At 35.5% G+C, this 21,673-nt stretch overlaps 1 protein-coding gene across 1 annotated transcript; it reads right to left on the bottom strand.

Moving 5' to 3' along the window:
• Nucleotides 1–4,379: 4,379 nt before the first annotated feature.
• LOC309501088 (lipoprotein lipase) lies at nt 4,380–15,996 on the bottom strand. Its single transcript, XM_082173062.1, has 10 exons — nt 15,791–15,996; nt 14,799–14,980; nt 14,410–14,589; nt 12,382–12,490; nt 11,525–11,758; nt 9,678–9,920; nt 9,008–9,128; nt 7,943–8,119; nt 5,922–6,029; nt 4,380–5,802 (listed from the first exon to the last, which is right to left on the bottom strand). Exons 1-10 carry the CDS (start codon nt 15,879–15,881, stop codon nt 5,652–5,654), a joined length of 1,596 nt encoding a protein of 531 aa, XP_082029188.1. The 5' UTR covers nt 15,882–15,996; the 3' UTR covers nt 4,380–5,651.
• Between the last annotated feature and the right edge of the window lie 5,677 nt (nt 15,997–21,673).

The raw sequence follows: 21,673 nt of genomic DNA, 5'->3' as shown, positions 1-21,673 counted from the left end.
TTAACGTGTTTGGTCAGGTGACGCATGTATCGGCCAATCAGATCATGGAGTGTCATTTTGAATGTCAGTGTTTTGAAATAGCAAACATGTGACTTTATGTCAGATTGTTGTGTGTTATGCAGAGAACTGTGTGTCTATGTTCGTTTAAAAAGTGCCATTTTGAATTGCAAAATGTGTGTAAAGCAGAAAATGTGTTTAGACTTTCGGAGACTTGAGAAGAGGTCTGTGTCAGTTAAAATAATTGTGCTGTGCGTGTCATTTTAGTGTGTTAGCAATTGGAAAAAACTGTAAATATTTGCCTGGCTTCTTCCATTTCATCGTCTCTGTGTCCTAGAAAAATAGAAGTACTGATTACTTTAACTGTAACACATCCTTTTTACAAAATGGAAGCATTCAGAAAACGCTATCTGTATGTGAGGCAATTTGATGCATTTCTTTTTGTTACAGTAATAAAGTGCAACAGCTACAGAACATGTATGTGTTGTACTGCACTCAAAAGTTACAGTAGAGAGCAGTCTGAAGCACATCTACTGTACCTGTTTTTCTCTCTGAAGGTTCTTATGATCAAGGCGACGGTGAAGCGACTCAAGTTTGGCTGTACTTGTTGCCCAGTCTCCCTCATAGTCATATCATGGACAAAGACATGGGCAACTAGAGTGGCACTGCTTGCCTCTTTGGCCTTCCTCTTCATCTTCCTCATCCTCTTCCTCCACTCCCTACTGCTCTTCCTCCTCCACCACCTCCTACTTTTCCACTTCCTTCACCTCTTCCTCCACTCCCATCTACTCTTCCTCCTGACCCCAATGAGGACGACGAGCATGCAGATGAGCTTCCCTGAGACGGTTTCTGACAGTTTGTGCAGAAATTCTTTGGTTATATGGTAAAACTGCACATTTTAGAGTGCCAATTTATTGTGGCCAGCCTAAGGCACACCTGTGCAATAATAGCCGCGTTTCCATTACCCTTCAAATTGCGTAACTTGAAATTGCGAATTGAAAATACGCCCAATGGAAACACGTCAATTTCGCAAAAACTCCCATTTATCCCCAAAAAGTTTTTATGCTCGCATGAGGTGGTTTTTCAGTCAATTCGAAAAAGAAATATTTCGCAAAAGTGCAATGGAAATAGTTTTTGCGCATTTACAGGTCAGCTGACGTAGACGACGTGGTGTGTTTGGACAGAATACGAGACAGAGTTCTTTATTAAACTCATAAAAGACAAAAGAATTACAGGAATAATGGATTCTACACCTCAAATAAATGTCACGATCAAGACCTCGAAGCGGAAATGAGGGAGAAACACCCAGAAACTCCTCGTATGTGCCGCTCACAAGTAGGGTTGTTCCTTACCATTAATGCTTGGAAAACACACATGCATCTCCTTCAATTAATAATAATGGCTAGTGCAGTGGCTGGGATATACATAAACCTACCAACATCCATTGCTATAATTTTTGGAATGATTGTACTTATCGCGAGAAGAAAAAATGAAGTTTTAGTCGCATAACATCGGTTAATGGAAACGCCATCATTTCGCAATAGTTTTTTGTCGACATTTAGAAAAAATGAGCAAATCTGTAATGGAAACGCACCTACTCATGCTGTCTAATCGCATCTTGATATGCCACACCTGTGAGGTGGATGGATTATCTCGGCAAAGGAGAAGTGCTCACTAACACAGATTTAGACACATTTGTGAACAAGATTTGAGAGAAATAGGCCTTTTGTGTACATAGAAAAAGTCTTAGATCTTTGAGTTCAGCTCATGAAAAATGGGGGCAAAACCAAAAGTGTTGCGTTTATAATTTTGTTCAGGGTAGTTTAGGGAAATGGGATTGCTTTTTGATAAATGGCGTTATGGTTTTGAAATTTTAGTTCAAAAGCCGTGTTATAGTGTTTAAGCGATCAAGAAAAACTGTAAATGAAGAGATGTGAAATCTTTTGCTGCTTGTCAAATGTTTCTCAACAGCTTGGTGTAGATATCTTTGTTTGGCATTTATCACATTGTATGTAAATGAACATCAGAGTTTCTTGTGCCGTTCAAAATAATTGTCGAGGTCAACAGCGAAAACACGGTCAATTTGAGCAAAATACATCACAATAAATGTTATTGTATATAGAATATTCAGTGCTGGTTATTGAAAGTCCTTTAGTAGTTCTAATATGAATTTAATCAGATACAGTGTGTATATAAGATTATTATAATCACATTTCAGAAGACATGTTACATTGTCACATACACACTCAGACTAAAATGACGAGGAAACAAGTTAAAGTTCAAACCAGGTGTTTATTAATAGGTTTTGGCAAGAACACAATCGATGACCAGGTATGTAATAATATTGCAGATTGTTGAGGGTGAGAATAGACATTTTTGCTCCATGTTCAGGAGTGTGTGTGAGTGAAGGAGAGCCTGGCGTGATCGTGACATACATAAATACACAAGATGCTTTAAGCAAGTCATTTGTTAGTAGCCTGGACCAATGAACAAGTATTGACCTATGTGTAACTAAAATTCCCAGACATTTCGTTTCAATTTGTGTACAACAAAAAAGGAAACAAAACAAAAGGAAAATATAAAAATAACCAAAAGGTATTGACCTGAAATACAGCAAAAAAAATGTTGATGAGAAAATATATACCTGATTGGAATGTTAAATTCTATTGATTTCATTTTGTTTGATTTCAAAGCTAGGTAGCTGTAGAGATCACATTTAATATTGTTTAACTATAAATTCTGAATGTGAATAAACCACTATCAATAATTACAGGTCAACATATATACAACCCTTGTGTTTGACCTTCACTTCAGTTCATTTTTATCTTGACTTATTTATGTTTTATGTTTAAAAAATCTATTCTGCCCTCTAAAGATACATTTTCGTTTTTTTAACACACAATATGTCTACAAGCGGAAAATTAAACATCTATGTTTGGGGCGAATCTCACAAAAAAGGTCAAGAACATGATCATATTTTCCCCCAAAATCAAAAGAAAGAAATAAGAAGTTGTCTTTGCACTGAAACCTATTTTTTTATGCTTAATTCTCATTATTTTATGCCCTTCATTTATGAAGTTAAAGTTAAATTACTTTATAACAGAGTAATGTGAATCATCAATGAGGGTAAAGTTAAATTTATGTTAAATGAATGAATCATCATGAGTCATAAGCATTTGGAATTTTATATTATTTATTTTTATTTTTTAATATATATACAGTATATATATATATATAAATATAAATATATATATATATATATATAATATAAATATATAATATATATATATATATATATATATATATATATATAGTATTTTTATATATATATGTATATATATATATATATATATACATACACACACACACACACAGTATATATAATTTATTTATTTATTTATTTATTTTTCTCTTTTGATTTTGGGATGAAATGTGATTTGTGAAATTCACAAGCCTACATTCTCATCAAATTAAAACATTCAGATAAATCGGGTGCAAATAGCATAAATAAAATCAAGAAACCTTTTAAAGGGGCGATATGTAAGAATTTTCATGTACAGTATTAATCCCTTTTTATTGTCAGTGTGTGAACAGCTTGTAACGAAAAATAAATAAAAACGAGACCTTCCCCGACTTCCTAGTTTGTCTATGAAAGCCTGTAGACTGATTTTTATATGAAGGACTCGGGACGTTTTTACCGGGAAAAATCTAAAGGATGTGACCGTTAACTTTCTCTTAACTTCAATGACACATGAAATTAATGTTGAGGATAATGCCGAAAGAGCCATTCTGTACTCTAGTGGCAAAAAGTCATGATTAATTCAAAATAGTCGCACATGGCCAGATCTATACAGTCTATAGTCTCAAATATACTTCATAATCAAACTATCATAACAGTGTAATTTTAATGACCTCATCTGTCTCATGATGTCAGTGAATCGCAGGAATGGTGCAAATATATCCACATCGCTACGATATATGATGCTTTCTTTAAAGGAGTAGTTCACTTCAGAATGAAAATTTCCTGATAATTTACTTTCTTTCTTTCTTTTGTCTAAAAAAGAAATTAAGGATTAAAACATTTCAGGATTTTTCTCCATATAGTGACTTCAATGGGGTCCAACGGGTTGAAGGTCCCAGCCGAGGAATAAGGGTCTTATCTAGCACAACGATCTGTCATTTAAACGTTTTAACCACAAATGCTGGTTTTGCACTAGCTGTGATTCACCTGGAAAGGTCAAGCGTGATGTAGGCGTAAGTGAGGGCGAAAAACTATAATAAATTTCTCCTCCAACTTTAAAATCACCCGACATCGTTGTTTTACCTTTTTTTGTGTAAATGCCATTTGACTTAGTCTTTGCACGTTTGCTTTGTTAACACTAGGTCTGTACTTTAAAAAAATTTTTTTTTTACCATTGTACTTACGATTGCCCTTTCCAATGTGATTACCAAGGGGGTAATCTTTCAGAAAAAACTGAAGCTTCCCCGGGCGCCGCCATTGATTAGCAGACCATCACCTGCTGTTAGCATTCCAGTGACTCCCATTCATTTTGGCGTCACTTTGACAGCGAATAACTTCACATCTGAGGCGTTTAAAGACTCCATTTGTCCATTATTTATTTCTAAAGAAACACGACAATGTATAAAAGGCTCCATTACCTTGTATCTTACGTTATGGCCCCGTAGAAGCAGTTTTTGTAAAAATAGGCTAACGATTGCGTCATAACCACTCGACTCTCTGTCGCACAGTAGAGAGATTACCGTATGGACAGGAGGAGAAGCTCGCGCGCAATCGGGGAGACGTGGAGGCAAAATGACAAAGTAATTAATCAGAATACTTAGCAAAAGTTGCTCCTGCTCCTAGCTCATGGACAGCTCCTACTCACACTCTCCGTCTCTGCACGTTTCGGAAGGGAATGATTCAGATTTCTCTCGGCACAGCTACTAGAAGACAGACGGGTTGCTCACGCCACATCTACGTCGTCAAGCTCAGTGTGAGTCTGCGCAGTACGCTCAGCCATCAGGAAGTGAGAGCTTCTAATTGACTTCACTTTTCTCCGTTGAATCCAATGGGGTCGCTGTGTCTATTTATTTTACGGTCTATGGTGATTATGTAATGTGTGGCGCATCCCAGCTGGTGCAAGACGAGCATTTGAGGTTAAACGTTTTTTTTTTTTTAAGACTCTTATTCCTCGGCTGGGATCGTGTAGAGACTTTGAAGCTGCAATTTGGCCCTTCAAACCATTGGACCCCATTGAAGTCACTATATGGAGAAAAACCCTGGAAAGAAAGACAAGCATCTTGGATGACGTGGGGGTTCTGAAGTGAACTAATCCTTTAACTGCTTCTTTATTCTCACCACTGTCATTTTTGTTGTGTGTTTATTTTGTTACTGAGAGAAAAACGCACAGCACATATTTACATCTTCATCTAAACATCGCTCTCAGCAGTGTGTTCGGCGTCTGGATGTTCGTATATCACTGCAAAGGTATTTTTACTTCTAAGAAAAATATATCAGGGGTTTGAATCACGTTCAGTCTCTTATACTTTACGACGAGTGGATGACTGCAGTTCACGTAACGGCCACCGGTGTCGCTAATAACAAGAGTTTATGAATTCTACAATATAGATCCTTTAAGTTTTCTGCGTTGACCTCATGAAGTCGTTTTTAGATTTGTGGTGGTTTCTGTCATGATGACCTCTGTTGATTCATTATGACGTGACGCTGGATCTTTTCTCATTACTGTGGTGGCTTCATTGACGCCCTGTTTGAAGAAGCTTCCGTGATGTTTCAGTCTGTGCTTCCTGAAAATCCATAAGTGGAGAGAGAGAGAGAGAGAGAGAGAGAGAGAGAGAGAGACAGAAAGTTTTGTATATATGAAGGCCTGATATCTAATTTTCAGTGAAAGTAAAGTCGACTTTACCTCTCCTCTCTCCTGCTCTGCGGCGTCTCACTGGACTTCACAAACACAACAGGCTCTCCACCCTGAATGAGGGAACCAAACTCTCCATCTCTGGGTTTGAATATTACCCTTCAAAACAAAATAAAAAATAATTTTTTTTGCTTTAAAGACCACCTGTGGTGAAAATATGTCTATACCAAAGTCAGTTCACCATATCACAACAAAGTGTTTTTAATATGCTTTAAGACAAACCATGTGTAAATTCATAAGTCGACAGCTTTGCTGAGTATTTTCTCCTTAAAACTGCAGTGAACCAAAGACAGTCTCAAACACACGCTTTGAAATCGCTGGTGTTTCTGACGTCACAAACTACCTTGTAACCAATCAGATCAACGTGTGATCGTCAACCAGTGGATCTCTGAGCTGAGTGAGTGAGTGGAGGCGGGGCTCATTTGCATATTCATAGAACCACAAATACTAAATGAGGCAAGGGTGTCGAGTTACATTCAAGATATTTTAAGGCATTAATAAATATTTTTCCAAGAAAAAAAAACTTTTAATATGTCATTTTGGAGATCAAAGATGACTTTTAAGGGATTCAATTTTAAGGATTAAAACTTTAATTATTTTGTTTAATTTATTAATAATACGTTTTTGTCTTACTTTCACTACAAAAACCCCCTGTATGTTTTGCAGTTATGATATTACATCATCACCCTTTATTGAAATATGATAAAAAAAAATGTGTTAAAGATTTTGTAATCATATATTGTGTAGTTGTGCTTGGAGTCAATTGTTTTATTTGTGATAACGCACTGAAACATGCCAAATTGTGCCGACATCATTTTTGGCCAGGCCGTCAAACAAAGAAAGTATGAACACATGCAAAAACAAGAGAGAACCAATAAAATATTAATATCTGATAATGTTGTAGTAAATGTATGATTTTTCCCGTAAGATTTTTTGCTTTTCTGTAGTAAGTAAAATAAATCCTGTAGCTTTTTTGCCAAATAATTTTGTCAGATAAATACCACAAAAAAAAAGTTGTGGTTTGTTATTTTCCCTCATATTTAAAAATAAATAAATAAATAAAAAATCAACATTTTCAACGGTTTACTCAAACTTATTAAGTCATTAAAAACAAATTCCCTCCGGACATCACTTTTGGCCACTACTGTATATACAATATACTATTCAAAAGTGGTCGGTAAGATTTTTAAAAATGTTTTTGTCTCTTATTAAAGTCACTTTTGCTCACCAATGCTGCATTTATTTGATTAAAAATACAGTAAAAACAGTAATATTGTGAGATATTATTACAATTTAAAATAGTGTTTTCTATATGAATACATGATAAAGTGTAATTTATTCCTCTGATCAAAGCTGAATTATCAAAGCTGAAGTGTCACACGATCCTTCAGAAATCATTCTAATGATTTGCTGATTCAGGATGTGTGTGTGTGTGACGTTTGGTTTGAGTTTTGTTCATGTTCTTGCTTTCAAGTCTTTTATTTTGAAGTCGTTTATACATGGTCATGTTTCGTGGTTTGTCATGTGATTCCCTTGCTCTCATGTGTTATGTTCTCATTAGTTGGTCTAGTTATGTGTCCTGTGTTCTCATTGGTTCATTGTTTGATTGTGCACAGGTGTTTCTTGTTAGTCATTATTCTCTGTATATATATATATATATATATATATATATATATATATATATATATATATATATATAAATATATATATATATATATATATATATATATATATATATATATATAAGTATTGGATTTATGTAACCCTGCTGTCGGTGAGTGATTTGGTCAAGTCGAGTCAAGTCTTTGTTTTGTATTTTTTCATGTTGGATTAAAAAAACTTTACATGGGTTCTTAACTCACTCGCCTACAGTGGATTTAGTTGTTACAGAAATCACATGACAAACCAGGACACATGACCATGACTAAACTTCAAAATAAAAGACCTGAAAACAAGAACATGAACAAAACTCAAAACCCAACATGACAATATATGAACCTGAAATGACTCACTTGGACTGTGTTTCTCCAGATTTAATCCTCATTCTGCGAATGATGAACTGATTGCTGCTGAAGAAGCCGTAGAGATACGAGTCCTTCTCCCAGTGGATGTTCAGCATCAGAAGCTCTCCGATGTCTTTATCGGACGTCACCAGGAAGGAGACGGTGCTGTTGCTGGTCAGGCTGGGCCTGGGTGCAAATTACCGGACATATGTTCATATCTCAGTGACCCTGTTTAAAATTGCTTTTATATTTTGTAAAAAAAAAAAAAAAAAAGGGACAAAATAAGAGGGTACATATCACACTTGTGTTAGCATCCCTTCATTGGTTACCGGTTCAATTCAGAGTTGATTTTAAGGTTTTAGTATTTGTATTTAAAGGAACACGCCGACTTTGTGGGACTTTATCTTATTCACCGTATCCCCCAGAGTTAGATACGTCCACACATTCCCTTCTCATCTCCGTGCGTGCCGTAACTCTGTCTGACGCACCCACCGCTAGCTTAGCTTAGCACAAAGACTGGAGGTAAATGGCTCCAGCTAGCATACTGCTCCCAATAGGTGACAATATAACACCAACATTTTCCTATTTACATGTTGTGATTTGTATAGTCTCGGCGTGTACGAATAACAAGGTCACATGAGACACAGCCATCTTCTAACCGTATACATACTGGGAACTATATTCTCAGAAGGCGAAGCACTGCTACTTCTGCGGAGTCATTAAGAATAAGCCATATTTTTCTCAGTCTTATTCTTAATCCGATTTCACATTTAGTTTTAATTGTTTTATAGACTTGATTTATTTTGATAGAATAAATCTATTATTTTCTGATGTTTTTCTTCTGATATATTTTATCAGTATTTAAATGTTATTGTATGACGATATTTTGTTATGTCTGTTGTGCAGCACCTTGGTCAGCATTGTTTTACTGTAAGGTGCAATATAAATAAATTTGACCTTGACCTTGTATCATTTCAGATATTTTTAAGTGTGATGCAAGTGTCCAAATAATTTCGGGGCCACTGAATAAAAAAAATAAATAAAAAAAAAGTATTTTAAAATAAGGTAACTCACACAATGACCGAGATGTCATCCCTTTCATCGGTCGTCCCGAACAGAGACACTTTCATTGGCTGCTCCAACAAAGTCATGTTTTTGTCGCTGAAAAGATGCAGCTTAATCTGGTAATGAAACACTGCAAGAGAACAAGAGAGAGAGGAATATAAACATCACAAAACTAATTTCACAAGTTTAAAAATATCATTATGTGCACCTGTATCTGGTTAGTACGTGTATAGAGAGGTAACTAGATGTACAGTGATGCATTTCCTTCAAAATATGAGAAATATTTTATATATTTTTTCAAATATGAGGGAAGAACAAACCACTAAACTTGGTTAAAGTATTTATCTGATCAATTTATTTGGCAAACGACAACTACAGGTGTCTTTTTACAGGTGTCTCAAGCATACATTGACTACAATATAATCAGTTATTAATACTTTGTTTTTGCATGCATTTATAATTTCTTGCCTGGCCCAAAATTATGTCGGCACAATTCGGCACAAATTGTTTCATTGCATTATTATCACAAATAAAACAATCGACTCCAAGCACAACTGTGCAAATTATGCTTACAAAATCTAAAAAAATAATTTTAAAAAGTAATATTTGAATAAAGGGTCAAGATGTCAATTTTCCATCAGTTTTGGCTTGTATATTTGTAATAGCTCTGGTTGCTCACCCTTATACGGCATCATGTCCCGGGTTTTGAGGTACATCTTTGTGCTCCTGCTGCTGCGGATCTTGTTGACGTTGTACCCGAGCTTGTTGCAGCGGTTCTTGCGGCAGCTCAGACACAGTCCCTTGTTGAAGGAGTCTCTGGAGCCGCAGCGAAACGCCCAGCTCTGGTGCGCACGGTTCACCAGCGAGTCGATGAACAGGTGAATCGAGCGCTCGTGGGAACATTTCACAATCTGGTCCATGTCTGATAGAGGTCAAAGGGAAGGTGAGAGGTCAAATGTTTAAAGAAAAAACGGCTTATGTTTACTGTATATATGCATTGATTTTAATAGAGTAAGCATTTTACTAACAGTGTTGTTATTGTTAACTAAAACTAAAACCATTAAAAATCATTTTCGGTTATGAAATAAAATGGAATGTAAAAACTTAAACTTATTAGAAAATTTGAAATAAAAATTTAAAAAAGCTAAAAAAATATTAAACAATAATAAAATGACAAAGGCACATAACAAAATGTATTTTAATAGCATTTTGAACAGCAACAGTGCTGTTATTGTCAATTAAAACTAAAACTATTAAAAACCATATTCGGTAACTGAAACACAGATGAAATAAAATCTAATATAAATATTAGTTGAAAAAGTTATGTTGCCTGAAATAAGTTGAAATAAAAATAAATGTTAACTGAAATAATTATGACTAAAGCTTAAATAAATAGAAATCAAAGCTAAATAGAATTTTTTTAAATAAACAAATAAATAAATAATAAATATATATTTATTATTATTAATTAATTATATATATATATATATATATATATATATATATATATATATGACACAAATAAAACAAATTTTAATAGAGTTAGTATTTTACTAACAGTGTTGTAATTGTTAGCTAAACCAATTAAATTATTTTCAGTAATTTAAAGCTGAAATAGAATATAAATATTAGACGAAACGCTAAAATGACTAATAAAGAAATATATATCAATTGAAGCTAATTAAAAAAAAAAACAAATAAAAATGACAGCACATGACAAAATTACCAAAACCTAAAATGAAAACTGAAAATATAAAAACAAAAGCTAATTCAAAATATTAATGGATAATAGAGCTTTTGATTTTTTTTATGAAAATAAAGATAAAGATTCTGAATAGACAACTAAACATAACATGTAATAGAAGTCCAAAATGTTAACTGCTGCATTCTGTTTAAAAATATATAATGAATAAATTGTTTTATTTTTTTTATATCGGGTTGAATGAATGATTCAATGACTCATAAATACTTGTTTCATTAATGGATGATAAATAAGCATTTTTGAACGAATCTTTTGAATGAATGATTCAATGACAAACAACACTAACTTGTCGCCACCTACTGGTGCAACGATGCAATTGATGCAATCATTTTTTGAAGCGTCATAATACTTTCAAAGCGTGATTTACTCTATTTTGATCGCTATCATAGATATATACCCGAACTATAAACTTTTATCCCAGTACTTCTGTGAAAATTGTAATTATTGCAACACAAAAACACTGTGGTTTGTGAAGCGGTTTCATACCTATACATGACAATGACTGTATAGACTGTATAATTCGCTGTCATCGTAAGTCATTGTCATTTAGGAATAAGTTCACGTGGGTGTTTGAAACAAAATCTTGATCTTTTAACAATTAATAGCTCTAATTGGTACAGTAGTCAACATTTAAAGAGGATCAAAGTTATACATGAATTTTGAACAAGACCCGTTCTTGTCTTAGGACAACTTTGATGAACTTTTTTGATCCACTTGAAATGTTGACTACTGTACAGCAATAGCACTAAGTGAACAGGTCGTACTGTATATGCCGTAGGTGGCGATGAGCTTCATGGTGTGCTGAATGGTGCAGCCGGGCTGGAAAGTGCCGCCGTTGGGGTAGATGTCCACGTGACCCACGGGTCTCTGGATACCGATGCTGAGGTCCGGTGAGCCTCTGGTGTTCGTGTGCAGGACGTCCACGAACGAGGCGTCATCCGGTGACAGACGCCTCAGACTCTCTGCGTTCTCAAAGCTGGGGCCCGCTGGGTCGAGACCTGCAAAACCATGACAAAACAGCAACAAACTCTACACTTTTAGACTCATTCGTGGTCATTAAGGTTATTACTAAGTAATCATAGGGGATACATTACAAACATCTGACAAAGTGCCTTCTGGGACATAAAAAAGAGCAGATGTAAGGGATAATGTACATCCAGCTGGTTGTTATCTCAGAATAAACCCTGATAGGGTGATGAGGACCCTGGCGGTTTTAGTTTTTAAGAGATAATGATTTCAGATTAAACTGTTTTAAAATCGTAGCTGTTTTTAATTCAACAGTGTACAAAACAATAGCCACAAAATGGCCGCCGCTGCGTTTGTATGAAACAAGAGAGCGAGTCCACGATACTGGATGGCATAATTAAATAACTGTACACACAATATTGATTTGACTGAGTTTTAATATTTTATTAGCTGACCAAATGCACAACATCCACGAAGAAAAAACGTTCCTAGCGAGCGTATAACGCTGACTTCAGTGACCCGGATGAGCCTGTGTTTCTGTTTTCAGTGGATGTTATCTGGGAATAACATACCGCTGGATGGCGTGATTGACCAATCAGAATCAAGTATTCCACCGAGCCGTGTAATAAGCACTATTAAAGGAAGGGCTTCCCACCTGTAATTCTGTTGACTTTGTTGTTGGTGAGGTTTCCTGCGACTCCTGCCACATGTGCACCGAGACTGTAGCCGAGAAGATGCACTTTCTCCAGCGGATAGTCCAGCTCCTTTACACACACACACACACACACACACACACACACACACACACACACACACACTCGCATTTAATCTCATGAAGCCTGTAAACCAGCGGTCCCCAACCTTTTTTGCGCCACGGACCGGTTTAATATCAGACAATATTTTCACGGACCGGCCTTTAAGGTGTGGCGGATAAATACAACAAAATAAAATGATACGACCGGCATAAAAACTGGGGTATTTTTTAAATATAATAATAAACGTGAATCCAATGTGTAGGCCTACTCGCAACTTTATTAGCAGTGTCCCCGTAACATCGCGCCTAAAGACAACTGAGAAATCTCTGAGAATCAAAATGCCCCCCAAAAGAGAAAAATCTCCATGTTTTCGGTGCTGATGCGTTCATGTAACATAAGGGTGGCGCTGCCAATAAAGCCCCTAAAAGCTGTCACAAAGAACCGGCAAAATTAATGATTATGAATATGTAAAATATAGCAGGAGACATTTTAATTGTTTACTAGTAAACAAGTGTTTTCTGTGTCAGTGTTGGCTGGAAAGATGAAGTTGACGATGCTGACTCGCGATCTTCGCAGTAGTGAACGCGCCAGAGAGAAATGCACATTTCATACGGATTACATAAGCAGAGAACAGTCTGTTTTCTTTCGTTTTGAATTGTTCTGTTTAAAAGTAGACATTTCAAGCTTTCTATATATGTCTCAGGTCTGTGAGGCAAGTAGGCTACCTTATCACTGAGTTTCGGTTAATTTATGAGACGAGCTCCAGGTTCACGCGCCGGCGCCTCCGTGTCGTGATTTATCTATTTTCTAATATATTTACTTCTTATTTATTACATCCAGGCAATTGGTTGATGAAATATTGATTCAAATTAAGATACAATTAATACAAAACTAAATTAAATTTAAAGACAGGCTTTGTGCTTTCTGTGAGGTCTCTGTGAAAGTTTTAAAGCAGTCTTTTAGTGCCGCATTCAGAGCGCTCTGCTCACGTCCGTAACTGAGAACTGTCCCGTCTGTAACATTTTTTTTTTTGTGTGTGAAATATATTTCTAAATAAATGCGATGTATAGTCCAGTGCGACTTGGGCTATATATGTTTTTTCTTCTTCATGACGCATTTTTTGACTGATGCGACTTATAGTCCGGAAAATACGTTAAGTTATTTATTCTTTCTGTGCGGCCCGGTACCAAATGTCCCACGGACCGGTACCGGGCCGTGGACCGGGGGTTGGGAACCCCTGCTGTAAACAACATGTCTGGGTCATTAAATGAGAAATTATAGTTTGCTTAAAGTCGACATGAAGCGGAAGTTGCAATCGTCTTTGTTTCACTGTTGTGACGTACAGTTTATCCGAGTGAAATCGATTTTAATAAACACTGCAATATTCCATTAAAGAAAAAGAAGAGAAAAAGAAAAAAGCCTTTTAGGATTATCAATATTTTCTGCATTGCAATGATAATTTAGGGGATCAGTTATTTTAGTATTATTTATGTATTTTATAAATGTAGAGTTTTTATTAATATTTTTGAATAAGCTTTTATTTGTATATTTATTCCTATATTATATATAGTATTATATATAGTATTAAAACCATATTATATATAGTTAAAACCACTAATTTTGCTATTTTATGCTTTCGATATTTTTATATTCCTATTTAGGTTTAATTTTATTTGTTTCTGTTTTAATTTTTGTTCTTGTTAATTCTTAATTTTTATTTATTTCAAATTTGCAGTTTTAGTGCTATCACAGACAGATAGATAGATAGATAGACAGACAGACAGACAGATCTCGTTTATGTTTTTGCCCAGGGAATGTTTTTTGTAATATTTGCTCACACAAACATAACTCATGTGGGGTAACCTTCACCTGGCTGTCCTTACAGAAATGCTACAGCAACAATGTTGCGCTCGTGTTTCTCTGCATACCTCCAGCCAGTTGATGAACTTGGCCACGTCTGCGCCCACCAGTCCAGTGTTTTCTGCTGATTTGGGGTAGTGTTGGTTGGCCCGATCCAACCAGTCCACAACGATGACATTAGCACTGGGTTCACGATCAAACAGAGCCGTCACAAGCTTATAGACCCAGCTCTCAAACAGACCTGCAACCTACATTCAACAGTGTGTGTGTGTGTGTGTGTGTGTGTGTGTGTGTGTGTGTGTGTGTGTGTGTGTGTGTGTGTGTGTGTGTGTGTGTGTGTGTGTGTGTGTGTGTGATTATTCATGGAATTCATAGGGGAAAAAAGGACATTTTGGTCTTAAATTATGACACCATCTGCATGAGTTTTCTGTCTGACAAAAAGGCATCAGCGACGTACCGACCATCCATGGATAATAAGGAAGGTTCGCGAGTCATTTTTGAAGTTGCAGTCCGAAACAGATTCCTGTTGCCCTGGGACAAGATAGCAAAGATCCTCGTCTGGGAATTCTGCACTCCTGATGGAGAACTTGGACTCGATGTCGCTGTAGTCCACTGTCTGATCAGTGGAGTTCCCTGAAACTAACATCACACACACATTTATCATCTTTAGCATGTGCCTCCAATGTAAATGTTTTGTAGGTTATTTTGGCTTATATTGTGGCATTATATATGTGAAAGGCAGAGGAGAATGGGTCTCTCCCAAGTGTTTTTTCTTTTCTTTTTCTCATCCTACAGAAACAGTTTGTTTTTCCCTCACAGCTTTTGGCTTTGCTGTGATTACTGGGGCTTGTAAGCCTTTATTCTCTGGACAGCTGCTTAGGAACAATGTGTGTTGTGGAAATCAAATAAAACTGAACTTGCTGATCCAGGATCAGGGTATATGCAATGACCAGAGTAAGTCGAGCAGAACCACACTGATCCTGGACCTGTACCTTAATCACTTCCACATACAGTAGTCATGCACCTGTTCCAAATGTTTAACATTAAGGTTTATTTAATTAGTTACTTGCAACGCATTCTTATTGAGTGAGTGAGTGTCTGTGTGCGTGCGTGTGTGCGACGTGCGTGTCTATGTGTGTATGTGCATGTGTGTGTGTATGTGCATGTGTGTGTGTGTGTGTGTGTGTGTGTGTGTGTGTTGTGTGTGTGCGCGCGCGCGCGCGTCTGTCTGTGTGAATGTATATGTGTGTGTGTGTGTGTGTGTGTGTGTGTGTGTGTGTGTGTGTGTGTGTGTGTGTGTGTGTGTGTGCGTGCGCGTGTGAATGTATGTGTGTGAGTCTGTAAATCTGATTTTGCATATCTTACAAAAACATTCATAATTTTGCACCGATGTACAATACAAATGTAAACTGATTAGTATCTACGTTATTTTGAAAGTGAAAAACTTACTAGCAAATACTTCTTCAGTAGAGTTGAAAATTGGTTCGCTTGCAATAAGAGAAAATCCGATTACCAGCAGCCATAAACTTTCTTTTCCCATAGTACAGAACAAATCAAATAATTTCAATTTTACAGTACAGTATATATAAATAATGTTCAGTCAATGATCCCAATATAAAGAGCCAACGGGTCGTCCTCGTGTTATTTAACTGTGAACCTGCTGCTGCTCGCGCATTTATAACACAATGCGTGTTTTTTTAGTGCTCTTTAGCAATTGGGTGAAAGTAAGGGGGCGTGGCCAACATTCTCAAGTTGGGGCTCTATTAGCAAATCAAATGCGTGCGATTTACATTCAACCAGCTGTCAATCACAAGCGTAACGTAAACAACAGTCTTTGTGTTTAGCCTGAAGATTCAAATGTTGTGATGCTAATCGCTAATATAGTTCTACAAAAGCTTCTTGAAACACTTTCCCTCGTCTCACTTTTTATTGTTGTGATAGGGCCTAAATATTTAAAAAGGATGGCTTTATATATATTTCCATTAGCCTACATAGATGTATTTTATATTTATGACTTTATATGAAGTAGTAGACTAATTATTGTTAATTATTGAACTGGTTATATCTAATTGTATTGTTCATATCTGAATTTTCTGCATCAGTTGAATTCTTTATTGCTGAGCAGAAAAAAAACTTAATTAAGACATAATTTGATCTGATTTCAGCAGTTTATTTTCTTTATTTCACTTGTCAAAGCATAAAGTAGTTGATCCAGTTAGCATTCATTTGGGATTTGCTGGCAAGGAATCTTTGGTGTATAATATAAAATTATTGGTCTATATAATGGGGTCAAAACTGAATCAATATTGAAGTTTTTTTATTTATTGTTTGTTTTGCTGATTATAATATTCTCATTTAGCATGATGGTCTTTTTTACTAAGGTCTTTATCTCTGAGAAGAAGAAGACCATCTTTATAATCTCATTGTTATTTGGGAGGAACAATTGAGAAATTAAAGAGATCTCATTTGTGATTTCAGTCCTTCTTCGGTGAAGCTGTCAATTGAATGATAAAAGCTGAATATTACCATATTTATGGTAATAAATAGGACCTTTTAGGGATTCCCATCATGGGATTTAGTTTCAGTTAATTAATTTTGTTTTAATTCATTGTTAATTTTAATTAAATTTTATGAATTAAACAGCGCGCAAACACTTCATCACTAGAAAAACTGAAATAACCCATTAAACATGAAAATATTAAGACCTTTCTCATTATATAGAACCATAAAGAGTTGTATAAAAGTGATTCAAGAACACACAGGTTCTATACAGAACATTTTAAAGAGTGAGCTATTGTTTTATCACTTCAAACCTTTCCTGTAAAGGGTGTTTGTGCTATTTGTATTTACAATAAATGACATTTCTCATATTTTGCATCATATTTGCATTTCTATCTTTCTATCTAATGCACTGAAATCCAACTGACATTCAAAACGCAGTACAAAATGCAATATGTGAAATCCGGGGTGGAAATCACTCACAAATTGCTAGCAAATTTCCCAATTAATTACTCAGGAACACTAACACGCTAAAATAAACATGAAATTTTAAAGTAAAAAGACAATCTTCTTGTAAAACATCCTCCAATTATCTTTAACGTACAACTTAGAAAAATCTTTTCTTTTTTCTTACAGTAATGATATGTTTATATTAACAAGAGGTCCTTCACTAGTAAAACAGGTTCTCTGGGTTTCCATCCGGTCTCACCAGAGAATCCTTTCAATCAAACGTCTCTGTAACCCGCAGAGACTCAGTGTCATCTTTCATTGATCAAACATAATCATAACAGCTTTAAGAACACAGAGGGAACCCAGTGTTCACATTCCGGTACATTAACCTTTGTAAAAACTTAATGACCGGGAAAATTGTTGGCTATATGCTGAAAATGATACCACAACTGAGAGACTTTTGTAATCAATGCAAAACTAGGAATGTTGTTTTAATGTGATTTTATATGACAAACTTTTTTTTTTTTTTTTTTTTATCTGTTAGTTTTCATAAAAATCAGTCTGTGTTTCCTGAAGCTGCAGATAATGTGCCTTGAAGTATCATCATGGGATATGAATATGATAATCCCAATTCAAACATTATAAGCAAATAAGACCCAACAAGTCAAATACTATTTCAGAACTTCTTTATGTCCTGTTACGCCCCCTGCTGACAAGATAAAGCACTCCTCTTCTGTGATGCCTGAGGTTTTGAACTGAGAGTGAAGAGTGTGTGCTTCCAGATCTCACCGCTAGAGGGCAGCTGTCAATCATCAATGACGAATCATTCCTCACCAGGGTTACCAAGAATATGACTTTTGACCTCTGATTTAGGAAAAGCTCATTTATGCTTTACTATGGGCTGTACATTTTAACATATTGCATGACTTTTTTTTTTTTTTATGTGTCAACTCTATGAATTGAATATATGTTTTTGTTAGTTAATTGAAAATCAAACTCTATTAATCAAAAAATTAATTAGTTAAAAAAATAAAAATGACAGCAGAAGACTAATTCAAAAATATTAATAAAAACTAGTATAGTTTTAGTATCTCAATGATACTATAATAACACCGCCCATTATGTGTCTTTTATTTATTTAAGATATTTTTTAAACATTTATATATTGCATTACTAAATTCTATCATATCACAAAATATAAAACTATAATTAAATCTGACTTTTAAAGGGAAAGATGAAGGTCCTGTCAGTGTTTACTGACCCTTAAGTTGTTTCAGAACATTAATAATCTTTTTCTGGAGCACAAAGGAAAAGTTTGCGGAGGCTTTTCCATTAAAAATAAAAAGTAAAAGTTGACCATGCATGAACGGTTCCTTTAACAGTGTGAATTAATGCACTTTATATGATCAGCGTTTTTAAACTATTGGCCACTATGTTCTTGATGACAGAATGCCAGAAGACTTTTAAGTATTTGGGAACCATGATTGACCTCTGATAATGTGAATCTTATTTGTAAGAAAGCAAATCAAAGGAAATTTAAGTCAGGTTGTTCTGCAAAGAGAGAGTGAGAGTGTTTTAATATAACTGTGTGGTTTGGACGAGTTACATCTGTGAATAAAGTCAAATTAGACATGAATTACAAGAGTAGCAGGTACAATTATCGGATCTAAGCAAATGTCAGTCGCACATTATATCAAATTGCTGTTCAGAGAAAAGCTTTGGCTAATAATAAGAGACACAACACACCCCTTGAATCATGTTTTTGAATTATTACAATCACGTCATCGTTACAGAACACCAAAAGTGGTTAAAGCAATATATAAACAAACGTTTGTACCAAATGCAATAAGTCTTTTGAATAAGGGGTAGGAAATGTGAATATTTTAAACGTTGATATTGTGTATTGTTAGATGTATATCAGGTGGATGTTGTGTATTGTTAATTGTTTTGTGATTGGATGGCGAGGCCAAAGACCACTTTTCAGCAAAGGCTGAACAATAAAGGCTTGGAGCCATGCCAGTATGTGGCATTTTGGGCGAATATGAGTTATTGATATCAAAATAAAGGTCTCGATGAGCTCTATCCAATGGTGCCAAAAAGACCTATCTGAGATCAAACTGTATTGAATAAAGCAACAAAACAATAAAGACCTAACACCAAAGTGCGAGTAATGCTTGGAGCCAGAAGGGCCTAAGTCCACACTTACGCCCTTCTGGCTCTGAAAAACACATGTAGGTGAGGGTCTTCCTCACACATACACAGAGCTCTACAATGCTCTGACAGTGGACAGTGAGGAGAACTAAACAAACTAGTGAACAGAAAAGCAAATAAGACGCGACATGATTCTTTGGATGTGGTCAATGAATAGACTCACAGAGTAATTGAAACGGTTGAACAAAAGAGAAAAGTGAAATGAGTAAAAAGAAAACAAGAGAACTGTCAATTGTATCAAGTATTTGAAAAAAAATTAATGAATGTAATGAAACAACTCATGAATTGCCAATCAGAAGTGTGTTTAGCAAGTTCAGTGACTTTCATTACAGTCTGTAGGCTACTGTTCAGCAGATGCACAGAATGGAAAAGTGAAATGAAAAATTAATTAATTAATTAACGAGTTAAATGAAAATTAATTACTTGTTCAAGTGTTAATTATCAATTCCCCTTTTGACCAATTATTTTCTGCATTGTTCAGAAGATACGCCCAATATGTCCATAGAAGACTTGGAAATGTTTGGTGCCAAAAAGGCGTATCTGACGTTTTTGCCATATTTTTTTTTATTTTAAAATGTTTTAGAATATGTTCATTGTGTTAATATGCCATAAGTTTATTACTTAAAGGAGCATTGCGTAGGTTCTGAAATTTCTAACAGTTACTGACACCAGTGGCCGTTAGAGGAACTGCAGGCAGTCTCATGCTCGTTCTCGGTGCGCACACGCTCGTACGACCACATCAACCAGGGTTGCCGCAACAACCACTGAAGGCTCATCGAGATTCACCAGCATAATGTTTGAGGTAAGAAAACACCATTTGAAAACACTACCGATTGCCGCTGCTTACTAATAATGGCTGCCGTGCCGTACGGATGTAAGCCCAAGTAGACGAGAACGCGCATGACGTCACATTTTGTGAATTTTCGCGCCGATTCGGGCCGACTCCTCCACACACAATTGAGCCTACAGGCTGATAGAGGCAACCGTGGTGGACAGTCAAGGTGTCATTCTTTTTATTACATCATGGTTGGCTCATACATGTACAAATGAAAACTCTATCTTAAAGATTTTTTTAAGTAAAAACCTACACATAGCTCCTTTAAATACTCATTCATGTAAGTATGCCTGTGGTTACAATGTTTGTAGTTTAAGGTTAATAATACAGGTGATTGAAGTGTGGACAAAATTTTGTTTTGTCTCTCCTGTAAAGTTTGTCAAAAGCCACTTACGCCCCTCTGGCTCCAAGCCCTCGTAATATATATGTTTATGCCGTTATAATATGTGGAATATGATGAAATGTGACTCTGAGATGCTGGAATTCTGGAATGTCATTTAGTTTTTCCTGTTTGTTTTATGACTTTGAAATTTCATCTTTCGGCTTCACAGCAATCCAGACTGAAACTCTTATTTTATCTCCATTTCCCTGGAACATTATTTGAAAAGACGATAATCAAAACGATCTGGGTTTCCGTTTTGAAACACTTACCGCAATAAAACCTGGAAAATAATGTATTAAGAAAGAAAACAGGGTGCATTTTGATTTCATGTTGACATCTTTTTTTCTGTATTTTTAATCTATCAGCAATTTAAATGGCTATACCTTGTTATATGGAGTGTTAGATGTAGACAACATGTAATTTGTACACTCAAAAAAAATGTTGGCTTTAATTAACTTTTTTATGTCCACAGGTTCCGTTGGTTAAACGAACATAATTTGTTCATGTAACTTCGACATCATGGAATGAAGTCATTTTAAGCGACCCATTTAAGTCTCAAAGTGAATTTTTAAAGGCTTCCTGACATGATTCAGGTATTCATATTTATATATTCATTCAGCCATTAAGATTTCATTTATTTTAGTGACACACAATTGAATTGATAGACTATTATAGGTATCAACTTGCTAGCAGTAGCACATATTAAAGGGGTGGTTGATTATGATTTGACTTTTCTAACTTTAGTTAGTGTGTAATGTTGCTGTTTGAGCATAAACAACATCTGCAAAGTTACGACGCTCAAAGTTCAAAGCAAAGGGAGATATTTGCTTTTAAAGAAATTGCTTTTTAAGGACTACAACAAACGGCTGGTAGAGACTACACCACATTCCTCCCGGGTTAGTGACATCACCAACCCTAGAATTTACATAAACCCCGCCCCCGGAACACGATTTAT

Source organism: Leuciscus leuciscus (assembly GCF_965113295.1).
Source record: "Leuciscus leuciscus genome assembly, chromosome: 6".
Taxonomy (NCBI): Eukaryota; Metazoa; Chordata; class Actinopteri; order Cypriniformes; family Leuciscidae; genus Leuciscus; species Leuciscus leuciscus.
The sequence above is the reverse complement of the archived record's forward strand: the minus strand, read 5'-3'. Positions and strand labels throughout refer to the sequence as shown.

Bases quoted from the DNA above. Each gene is read 5' to 3' on its own strand.
- LOC309501088 (XM_082173062.1), bottom strand. From the start codon at position 15,881: ATGGGAAAAGAAAGTTTATGGCTGCTGGTAATCGGATTTTCTCTTATT. The intron at 9,921-11,524 runs GTACGACCTGTT...GACCTCTATCAG, and splicing joins CGCCACCTACGGCATATACA to ACATGGACCAGATTGTGAAA. The intron at 9,129-9,677 runs GTGAGCAACCAG...GTTCTCTTGCAG, and splicing joins GGACATGATGCCGTATAAGG to TGTTTCATTACCAGATTAAG.